Source organism: Thunnus thynnus, chromosome 16 (genome assembly GCF_963924715.1).
Source record: "Thunnus thynnus chromosome 16, fThuThy2.1, whole genome shotgun sequence".
Taxonomy (NCBI): domain Eukaryota; kingdom Metazoa; phylum Chordata; class Actinopteri; order Scombriformes; family Scombridae; genus Thunnus; species Thunnus thynnus.
In genome coordinates, this window is record NC_089532.1 from 8,762,815 (window position 1) to 8,774,497 (window position 11,683).

The 11,683-nt window shown below is 38.9% G+C and overlaps 2 protein-coding genes across 7 annotated transcripts in view; both read right to left on the bottom strand.

Annotated features, from left to right (window-relative positions):
- stxbp5b (syntaxin binding protein 5b (tomosyn)) overlaps positions 1-3,715 on the bottom strand; it is a 29,676-nt gene extending 25,961 nt beyond the window's left edge. For 3 of the 6 annotated variants that reach the window (XM_067615243.1, XM_067615242.1, XM_067615241.1), the window contains exons 1-2: positions 3,203-3,713; positions 1,182-1,279 (exon numbers count right to left, since the gene is read on the bottom strand). In XM_067615243.1, coding sequence (XP_067471344.1) covers positions 1,182-1,279; positions 3,203-3,346 — 242 coding nt within the window. In that variant the 5' untranslated portion in view covers positions 3,347-3,713. Of the gene's footprint in view, positions 1-1,181; positions 1,280-3,202 lie in introns of all 6 variants that reach the window. The other 3 variants (XM_067615240.1, XM_067615239.1, XM_067615245.1) reach the window with 2 other exon arrangements.
- A 3,681-nt stretch (positions 3,716-7,396) lies between these two features.
- Positions 7,397-11,682, bottom strand: rab32b (RAB32b, member RAS oncogene family). The gene is made up of 3 exons (XM_067613831.1): positions 11,295-11,682; positions 10,482-10,759; positions 7,397-9,258 (listed from the first exon to the last, which is right to left on the bottom strand). Exons 1-3 carry the CDS (start codon positions 11,506-11,508, stop codon positions 9,109-9,111), a joined length of 642 nt encoding a protein of 213 aa, XP_067469932.1. The 5' UTR covers positions 11,509-11,682; the 3' UTR covers positions 7,397-9,108.
- Position 11,683: the final 1 nt, after the last annotated feature.

Below are 11,683 nucleotides of genomic sequence, written 5' to 3' on the forward strand. Positions count from 1 at the left end.
TTAAAACACTGAGGTAGAGACAGATCTTTTAAAAGCAGACATTTATTGCTTGTAGACACCTCATTGAGCTTATGTCTACTGAGCTGTGGCACCGTTACCAAACTCCAGGGGCAATGAGGTGGATCGATACAGCCTGTCTTTTGATAAATGGACCAATTGCCTGAATGACAGTAATCCCATCAGCTCCACCTTGCACATTAGGACAACATGGAAGCAGTGTGTGTTCTCTGGGAGTCGCCCTGTAAACACAATACTCTCTTAATCTGGAGAGTGGATAAAGACGACGATCGAGCCACCTCCAATGAAAATCTAAATAAGGCAGATGGGCCTCCCATGCAGGATGTCACCATAAAGAGAAACCCTCAGTATTTACACTAACAGGCCGACCCTGAAGTCATCTTGCAAACAGCATAACCTGGATATGACTAGACAAGCACATGCAGCGTTTAATAGTCTGGAATCCGGGGGGCAGTTTTGTTGCTGTGACTCACAGAAGTTACTGGTTAGCTCTAAAAAACTCATTTCTATCCTCGCATACAAACAAATACAAAACTGACTCCCAGTTGCCCAAGGAGCTGCACAGCACTGTAGCAGCTTGAATGTGTGTGTGTGTGTTGTGCAAGTCCAGTGATGTTTACAGCACATATGAAGTGACATCCTGGCACAGAATGGGCAGCACAGTTGATGAGGTTGGCTCCTCGGCATATGGCAGAGGAGCTGTTCATGCTACTGCAGAGATACCACTAATGAGCCCGGGTGCTTCAGGAGAAGGAGGCTGCTGGCTGCAGAGAAACACATCCAAGCTAGTGTCTACCTCTGAGCCCTCCACTTCCCTCAATGTGGTTTGGATTTTCTTTTTGTTGTGTTTGATGACAGGAGGCATAAAAAAGGTCACTCACTGTATGAATTCCCAAGACATTGTGGAATGTTGACGGGCGGCTCGATCATATGATGTTTTCAGAGAGGATGTCAGGAAGTTAGACGTGGGTCTACTGTGTGTTGTTTTGTGTGCGTGTGTATGTGTGTGTGTGTGTGTGTGTGTGTGTGTGTGTGTGTGTGTGTGTGGGAGGGGTGGGAGAATGTAGAAAGAAAATCACTGGATTCATCCAAGCTTTACTTTCCTTGTATGGCTCTTGTCACTTTCATTTTCACATGAAAAAAGAAAAAAAAAAAAAGGATACAGCCTCAAAGCTCCAGTCTGAGTCCCGACGGCCAAGATTTTCTGCACGGGGTCAAAAGCCATTGAGGATGGTTGATATGGGAAGCCATGGCGCACAGTCTGTAGGAAAGAGCAGAACTGATATCAGTGATATTGAGCCAGCGAATCAATCATCCGCTACACAGTCAAGCTGGTATTACTGGAGAAAGAACATTATCATAATCTCCACGAAATGTAATCCATCAATGTGGAAAATTAGTCTCATTATCAAAATAAATTAGATAAAGCATAAACATTAGTGCAAAGGGGGAACGAAATATTTTCCTGATCTGCCTGACATGTGTGTGGGCTGAAGCCTGTAAAACATCAGTAATAAATTCATTTTATCCATCTTAAGGCGCACATTTGCAGTCTCAGAGAGCGCTTCATTGCCAGGATCTTGCAGCGCTACAGCCACCAACATGTTACCATAATCAGGAATCTATAACTCAATTGTTTCGCGTTAGAAACCCTGCCCAGCCATGCATGAGCTCTGTGCAGCTTGCAGCAGGATTATGTAACAGGTAATGCCATGGCCCCGTAACCTGGGGACCTGACCTATTCTGCTCCCAGCTGGGGTAGACGCTGGTGGGCTGGCTCTACAAGATGTTCAACACATTTCACACACAAGCATTTTTATTTACTAGAACTGGCCCTGAACAGATCCTTTCTCAACACGTTTTAGTTTGACGTATATGGGACAGATTAAACAGTTCTTGTTCTGTGTAAAAATGCATGCAAAAGTTTAGTAGAAGCTAATATGATTTCAAGACAAACTAAATGGGTTTCTACCAAACTGAAGATCTTTTTACCACCACATTCCCATTTTCTTACTGTCCTTCCACCACAGTTCAGTTAGTAAACAGCATACAAGGAAACGCAAAGATTTTTTTGCTTCAGCTGAACTAGATGCATTTCTACCAAAAAACTAGTGTGACCAAAAAGTCTTTCAGTGTACATATAGGCATGTGAGTGTTACATTAAAAGGATAGGTTCACAATTTTTCAAGTCTGTCATATTTGCGACAGTCAGGTGCAAATATCAACACTGAAAGAGGTTTTCCTTGCTGGCTTTTAAAAGATTTCATTCAAATGTGCTTTCAGTGTAAGTGATGGGGGTCCAAAATTAAGTCGTTTGGTGCAAAAAATGCAGTAAAAAGTTGATCTGAAGCTTATTTGAGGCTTCAGTTAGTCATATCAAGTGGATATCTGCCACATTTAAAGTCTTTTTAGCATCATATTCCCTCTTTATGTTTCCTGTTTGAGCTGTATTGGAAGTATGGTAACAAAAGGAAGGACTTTGGCACTAAAAAGACTTGATTTGACTCATTTGGACTGCTGGACTCATAGTAGCTTCAAGTAAACTTTCAAACACATCTTTGCACAGAAGGAGGCTTGTGGATTTTGTCCCCATCACTTAGATTGTAAGTGCAATATGAAGACATCTTGTAATGTTCAGTATGAAAAGGAGGAATGATTACAGCAAGAAAAACCTGTTTCAGTGATCATATGGGCACCTGACTATTGTTTTAACTCTGAAAAAAAAATTGTGAACATGTCCTTGAAGATAGACTAGAAAAAATGTCAACATACCCTTTAACTGAAAATGTTTTCCCCCCCTCTAAGTGTAACTGCAGTGAGCTGATTAGCTTAGCCAGCTGACTTACAGTAATGATGAAAAACAGTGACTGGAGGCGACGATTCAGTGCAACGCAAACAGCCGTTGGTGCTATGAAAGCCTGAATACAACCACGGTACACAGCCAAGAAAGGCAGTCAATGATTTAAATCCATTCCCTGTCAATGTCTCTACAGCCTTAACTTGCTACTGTAATATTTAAGAGTACTATTTTAGTGTTTTAAGTCCCGTACACTCAAGTTATTTCCATCCCAATGAGCAGTGCTGACAGAGATGAAAACAACGCCAGTGTTTGGTCACGCCGCTGTCATCTGACTGTCAGTGTGCGAAAACAGTCCGTTAGCTGCTTATTAACGGGAAAACCCACCTTGCACAGCTGAAAATGTTCCGACTGGAGAGTCTCCGGGACAACATCGTTTTCCCTGGGAGTACCCGGCTGGGCAGTTGCGGAGGAAGAAGAGGAGACCGCTGTCAAACCGTCCAGCACCTTCCTAATTTTAAACTTCTTCATTTTCCTCCGGTACAGACGCGACGGTTAAGAAAACAGATCAGGCGAGCTACCATAAATTGGATAGAGAGAGGGGGGTGGGGGGGAGAGAGAGGTAGCTGCTAGCTAGTTAGCCGAAATAACGCACAGTTAATATCTTTCTGTATACATCTCACATGTTACGGAGGGTGTTGCCAGCGCACACTCCAAAAGCACCCGAGTTACGAACATTGATTCAGCGTGTCTCCTCCGATATCAGTGTTAATCCACCATTTATGTGACCAGCTTTGGCGTTATTCGATCGGGATCAATCGTTTCCGTGAGCTGTTTCCCCAGCAGCCAGGACTCAGCGGGTAGCAGACTGGCTACGGAAACGCAGTGAACTGCAGCGGGGATTGAGTCTGCGCACTGCGGGCACCCGGATGCAGGGCTGGTGTTACAGCGCATTCTGTGACCCGTCACATTCGGTGACCTCGATAGGACTCCCATCCAGCTGTATCGGCCACTGCAAACGCTTTTAACCATGACTGTAATCTGTATATTGATAGCTGTTATTTTATGAGACACACATTTTGATATATGTTACCACAAATGTTGATCCTGGTATTTTATGTACTTTAATGTGAGATATCTGGTTTGGTCAAGTGGGAAATAGTTATAAAAATGGACTTTCAACAAAATGCTATCTAGTGGAAAAAATATATCAAATAGGACCATCAGTAGGTATAAATATGCTCAAAATAATGTTGTCTAGTGGAAAAAAATGTGGCACTCTAAGTATTTGTTAAATATATGCCTCTAATTTTAAGCAACTTTATAGTTATATGGTAGATGTGTATCATTTTGATTGATAATTCCTCCTACCTGCCACTAATAGCTCTTCATGAGGGAGCAACAACTACATTTATTACAGTAAAACTCAGAAATGGTGTAACTGAAATAAAAACTAATTTACACAGTGTCATTCCTATTGAAAGTGTAAATGTAAAAAGCACAAGAAAACCATGTCATATTATAACTTTAAGAAACCTTCCTTGATTTTGTTATAGCACCACAAAATCCTTTAATGTTTTGCCACAATCCCCAATTTTTTTGTAACGCTGTACACTGTAACAAATTTGTCTGAAAACATTTTAATTGTGGCAAAAAATGAAGAGTCCACACCACATTTTCAGTTTATTTGTGGCCCCCTGCTGGCTGAGTGTTCCTGAGCAGCCACTTATGTCTCGGGTGGGAGAGAAAGAAAAGCTGCCCTTGTGTGAACTGTCAAACCCTAAAAATATATATATACAAAATAATACAGCAGCAGTGGAAAAAAACATTCCAAGGATGTTGTTTGGAGCCATCAAAACTTGGGCATGTGAATCTTCTTTTAGCATAATCCCCCTCACTAAAGATCTTTCCCACAGAAATTTGATAGGAGGGTAGTCCTTTTGCAGTGGTGCCAATGCAGGATCCAGTCTATTGTGTGTGCATGAAAAATAGGCCGTTTTTCCTCCTTTCTCTTGTTCCCGAAGGAGGAAAAACGAGGTTATTTTACCTCCACAGAGAATTATAAATCTAGAAAATCTGGTTATATGAAAGCCAGAAAACCTGGTTAATTGATGACCTTTGTGAACTGTCTTTTTTTTTTTAAGTAGCCCATTTTGTTACTGGCTGACTTTTTTTTTTTTTACAGATCCTGTCATTTAGATGGAACATTGTAAGCACCCCTTAAGTAATTATCTGTATCCCTGTTTCAGATTGTTACTTAAGGGGTGCTTACAATGTGCTTAAGATAGTAGGCTATGCGGTGAATCCCAACATTGTTTTATAATAAGTAAAGCAGATGTACATTGTTTACCTTGGGAGAGTTTTTGTGCCACATAGATTCTAGATTTTAAGAAAAAAGTGGACAAATGCAGGATATATTTTGTAAGAGTTAGTTTGCAACTTAATCTTTTCTCTGGATTTTCACTCTGCTATTTTTTTGCAATGACCAACAGAAGTCTTTTTTCTTTGTAAACCAAAAACCTGCTTCAGTTATAACAGTAAATACTAGGCCTAAATAATATTAGGAAGTTTTATTGGGTCATAAAATTAACTTAAGTGAAAACTGAGCCATTTTCTAGAGATGCAAGAACTCTTATTGCCATTTCTAATGCATTGAATTTTAATAAAGGTGTCTTGTGCTTCAGTTTGTCTTTATTATGGATATATACCACATATAAAACATATTCTATTCCTATCTATCATTAAACTAGTTAGGGAATAACATCTACATTGAGCATTTCAAACAAAGTGAAGCATAAAATGAACTACAGTGTATGGAGTCTGACTAAGGGAATCCTTAGATGGGTACACACATAGAAAAACATACCATGGACACACACACACCAAAAAAGAGAAAAAAAATAATTATAAGGTTTATATATCAAGATTCATATCATTTGTCTTTTGTCTTTCTTTTAAAAAAGTGTTTCTAAAAATAAAAATTGCCAAATTTTGTTAAATTTTCTGGGGTTTTCTTCAGAATTTTAATATCAATTGCAGTGCACCATTGTGGAAAAGTTGACAAAATATAATTCCATTGAATGGTAATGCATTTCCTAGCTGCCAGTATCTATTTTATCACCTTAATTCCAGTTATCTTGTCTGGTATTACCTAATAAACAAAGTCAAGGATTTAAAGATGTATCATAATGCATGCACAAGTACAAAACATAATAACATATTTCTAAAGAATAACTTATTACTTCCTGTTATAGACTCCATATTCACTTCTTCACAAAGTTGCACCCCAAGGCTTCCCTGAAGCACTTTGCACATGCATGTTTTGTACACTAGATGGCGCAGTCTACCAATATTACATCATCCTATAGTCTGACAGCATTTTCTTGTGAGGAGGGACCCTCCATACAGCCAAAATTCAGCACCATGGATAGCGCCATATGGATTCCTGCCCCTGATTGGTTTCCTCGATGATGATACAGGATATTATCCATTAATTTTTACATTCATTACATTTCCCACATTTCTGCACACATTTAGGATGTGCCATTTTTGTGTGAGAGAGAGACTCAGCCGTGTCAAAGAATCCATTCAACACACAGAATATCTATGCAGTAAAATACCTCTCTGGTATTTATGTCTGCTTTCCACAGACAGCGAATACTTAATTAACACAGGCTATGATAAAATGGGTCATTCAAGACACAGTGACAGACAGAAAGAGGCACAGCAGGGATATGTAATACAGCTTTACTCTTTTATCAACCTATTCGCAAGTTTGACTAAATTGAAATTTTCATGCAATCATGAATATATGAACGAAGCTGCCACAGAAACGGCACACTGGAGGGCAGATAAAATAGGGCAATATCAATAATGCACAAGTAATGGGATCTGTTGTGGAGAGTGCGACTCCCATTCAGACTGTCATATTTATAAACAACAAGTTAAGAGGCTAAGCTTTTTGTGTCCGATGTGAAAAAGTATCGGGGCCAGCATCCCTGTTTGACTCCTGAATTTAGGTCTCTAGTATCTGGGACATATATCCATAATTAGCAGTTGTGTGTTACTTCTTCCCTCACTTCCCCTCAGGCACAATTTCCACGTGAGGTAAACTACCTTCTTAGATTTTATGCTGCAGTTCACTCGATCAGCAAAGTGTATGAATGCTGATAAAAGAAAGCAGTATGGGAGTTTTACACATTTCAAGGTGAAACAGTTTGAAAACATCTACATGACATACCAGGATAGAGCCTGAATTTGGACTTGAGCTACTGTGTGTAGGTACCCAGAGGCAGGATGTAGAACAGTTCCCTAGATGCACAGCAAGGACACCGAAAAGTAAAACTACAGGACAGCAAAGAACAGATCGGTGTGCAAAAATAACCAGAGTAATATACAACATGTCAGTGAACATAAAGGACAAGGTTTCACTCTCACCAAATATCTACAAGACAATGAACTGGATAATATCTCTGAGTGGATCAGTTGAATTAATAACATCCTATTGCTTTCAGAATAAAGATTTGACACTGATTCACAAAGTTTAAAGTGAGGATTTTTATTAGTAGTGAAAGCTTTCATTCAAATATATTGTAATATGTAAAAAAAATTCAAGGGTTTTCTTCATTAAAGAACAAAATATTAAAAAGTATCTACTGTCAAGGCAACATGATTAACAACAAGACCCCATCCATGGAAAAAAAATCCCTTTTTGGAGCTCAAAGTTAACAATAGTTGACAGAAATGGTAATATCAAAGAGCAGAAGTGAACACAATATTCATGTGATGTGTCTGACTTCATTGATACTGTTACATTTGTGACAAATGGAGAAGAAGATGATGAAGCTCGCCACCCAGAGTAGTATATTTGATTTGTTCTGGTCAACAGTGGTGGAACTAAACTAAATTTACTCAAGTTCAATTTTAGGAACTTGTACTTTACTTGGGTATATCCATATTTAGCTATTTAATACTTCTACTTCACTACAGTTCAGAGGTAAATTTTGTACTTTTTATTCTGCATTACATTTATCTGACAGGTATCAGTTATTTTGCAGATTAATGAACATATTATGCATTGTTATTCATGAAACTAGCCAACATTATTATAAAATACATTAAAATAATACAATATAACAATGACAGATGACATTTTTCTGCCTGTAATAACATTTTATGGATTTACTTTTACTTTGTATTGGAGTATTTTTACATAGTTATATTGCTACTAAAGTAAAGGATTGGAATACTTCTTCCACTGCTGCCGGTCAATAACATAAACAATATCAGAAATCATTGTTCTGTGTCTGATGACACTTATATCAGAGAGACAATAGGAAAGATATTTTCGATTAGAGTCTGTCTTTTCTTCTCTTTCTCTGTTTCACTCTTCATCAACAATTTCAGAACTTGTAAGTGCATCAGTCCTTAAATGCAGTCATAAAGTGGTTGATTCCCTTTTACAGAAAAAAAGCATCATAATATTCAGTATTTGTTGTCTATCAATGACTAGATACAGTATAAGTGCTCTGCTCCCTCTAGTGTAGCACACCCAGTAACACAGTCCTCTCTGGGCGGTGTTTGTAGCAGTGTGGTGCATTTTCACATATTTCTTCCCTCCATAAAAATCAGGTCACGCTGATAGCTTTGCTCTGCTATTGGCCATATCAAGCTGAGCTGCGTTGCTTATGCATGGGTCTTAGCTCATCTCACTGTGAAGTGATTAACAGATAATTATATGCATGGGTTGCATAACAGACAAGTAAAACTCAGAGCTGGGACTGAATAGGTTTTCATTTAATGATTTTACGGCTTGAAATACAAAAATATTTTGATTTTTTTCTCTCTCTCGCTTGCTTTTTTTTTTTTGTGGTTTGAGAAAATGTCAGTTTTGATTGTTTTACAGTTTCCAGCCTCTCATTATAGTAGGTCAATAGTAGGCAATCACCATCAAGTCTTGGTTGCATTGGGAGTGTCACAGACTTTTCCCAGCAGGATGTGTGTCACGCTGATCTGTTTATTAGCCTGACTGTGTTAGTGGATTATCTTAGAAATGAGCTCAATCGTTTCTCCACAGAGGTGTTTATGAGGCAACCCACACAGTCCACACATTATTGAGAAACTGGCAAGACAGAAATGTGAATATGAAGTCCCAGCCCATAGGTTCAGTGGCTTTCTGAAATAGCATCTGTGCGGTAGCTGTAGATTCATGACTTGATATCAAAAACAGGTCTCGTTAGGGCGTTTAACCAGTGGTTCTCTCTGTTTGGCTCGATGCCTCACAGCCGTGGTCTCTAGCAGCACGATGTCTGGCTCTGACTCTCCCCAGGAGCCTGGCTCACTTTGATCCTTTCCCAGTCGTGCTCTTCATTGGACGGGCTGGTGTTGCACAGCATCATTTGTTTGACAAGGAGGGCAACGGCCTCGTCAATATTTATATCGTCCTATAAATGGTGAGGGAGAATATGATTTAGAACATTGTGTATTTGCATCTGTTCGGTTAAGTGACTGGCTTGGTGTGTGAACCTTGGCTGCAAGTTGTTCCTGTGTGTTAATATTTGAACACGTTTTATGAGCTAGACTGTAGAGCAGCAGTGTTTGGCAAAGTTCACACATAAAATATCACCTCGTGAACTTCTAATTGTGAGCAACAAGGCCCATGGGTGGCAGGCAAAACTGAGCTTTATGGATGCAAAATAGAAGTAAAATCTCTCAAAAGCAAACAAATACATTAATAATTATCAGTCAATCAATCAATCAATCATTGGCTGAATTAAACGAAGCAAAAGGATAAGAGGAGGTTAATATTATGAGAGACTATGTATTATTTGCATAGCAGCAGTCACTATGGTCACAAGTTATGGGATAACAGTAAATGGTAAAATGTAGTGCAACAGTAGCACAGGCAGGTAGATAACAGTCATCACTCAGTAATATCAGTTACACAATGACATCCACCCACAGCTTGCTGACATTATCTAACATTAGCTAATCATAAGCCTGTGGTTTTACCAGACCAAATAAGGCTGTAGAGGAAAAAACCTCTAAATGTATTACACAGAGCAAGAGTGCATGTTACTGCATTTGAATTGAACTTTTCATTTGTAAAAGGAAGAAGTGCTATTTCCTCTTTGAAAGTTAAATTGGCTTGCTTTAAATCATTAAGAAGAATAAGATGAAAACATGACAAAGATTTTATACATGATGCAGGCTTATAAAGTTATGAAACACACAGTATGCCTTTCAATTTATTTACTTACTGTTCTGTATTTTTGTTGTTTATTTTGTACTTGTATACATTTTGTCTTTAGCTCTGATACTGTCTGCTGTCGGCTTACATTACTGGCTGTATTTAACCAGGGGCACAACATACATACATTTATTTAGAAATATCCACCAGGTTAGTACAACACAAACTAAAATTTAGTCATAGAGGTTAGATTTGAATAATTAATAATACTTGTCTTAGTTGATATTGTACTTCAGTGATGCAAATCTTCAAATAAATTTGCAATTAATCAAATTAGCAAAGTGATATATCATGAACCTGTGGGTCTGGGGATTGACTTGACTGAGCCAAAAATGCCTCTGAGAAATGTTTGCATTTCTGTAACTGCTACTTTAAGCAGATTCTCATCTCCTATAATTACTGAAACAAGACACACACCTTTGCAGAGGTCTCAAACCATCCCAGAAAGCCTTTGTCATTACAGAAGCTGTCCAGGGAGGACACCAAGTCTCCATCTCTCCCTGTCATGTCACATTTGTTGGCTAGCAGGACAGCAGGGACTGGATGTCCGCTGTCAAGACAGACTCTGCTATCTAGGTCCTGCTTCCACTGTGAGGCACCCTCCAAAGTGGAGCTGTTTGTAATGTCAAAGACCACTAACGCTCCCGTCGCCCTTTTGTAGTATGCTCTGGACATCTTCTTAAACCTCTCATGGCCTTTAGGGAAGAGAGAAAAAATTCTGTGTAATATATGCTTCACTACAACATGTGCTCAAATCTGAATCCAAGGGTGAAGATTAATTCATTTCTCACAGTTGCTGTGATTTGGCAAAAAGGATTACAGCTTTTGGATTTGAATTTTAAGTTGGCCCAGACACACAGTAAGTAATGCTACTGTTTATTTATCATGTGTGATTTGAATTATCATATTAAATCCGACTGTGGCCTGAACATTATGTAACAAGTGAGAGACAAAGAACAATAATTTTCTGAAATGAAATGGCATGTTTCCATGGACACTGGTTAGGATTAAAATTAGATCTGAGAAAAGATTTAGTGAAGGGCTGTGGTTTCCAGGAACTGAAAACACTCCAACAGACTGTGAAAATATTCAACAGTTATCCTCAAATCACAGCGCGATTTGTAAGAGTTAGAATTCCATCACAGGACAAATTTGTTTGTGCATCACAAATCTCCTGGATTTAAGAAAACTCTACCACTGCAATGTTAAACCCATAATTTTGACACTCACCTGCAATATCCCAAAACTGCAGTCTCACCACTGTCTCGGTATCCCATTCAATAGTTTTCAGAGAAAAGTCAACTCCAATAGATAGTTTGTATGTTTCATCAAAGCGTTTATGAACATAACGCAAGATAATGCTGCTTTTCCCCACACCTAAATCCCCAATAACTAAAACTTTGAACAGCTCCTCTGTGCACACTGTCACTGTACTGCCTGCCATACTGCTGTTGACAGGCTGATACGATTAGAGACTGTGTGAAGTAGTATTTTTCTTAACCCAATGCAAAACTACGTCGGCCTCACATACAGTTCTGCAAGAAGTATCCCTTAAACAATTTGGAAAGGTTTGAAATAATAGTGTCTCAACCCTCGTGACTGTTCCCAGTATCACTTTT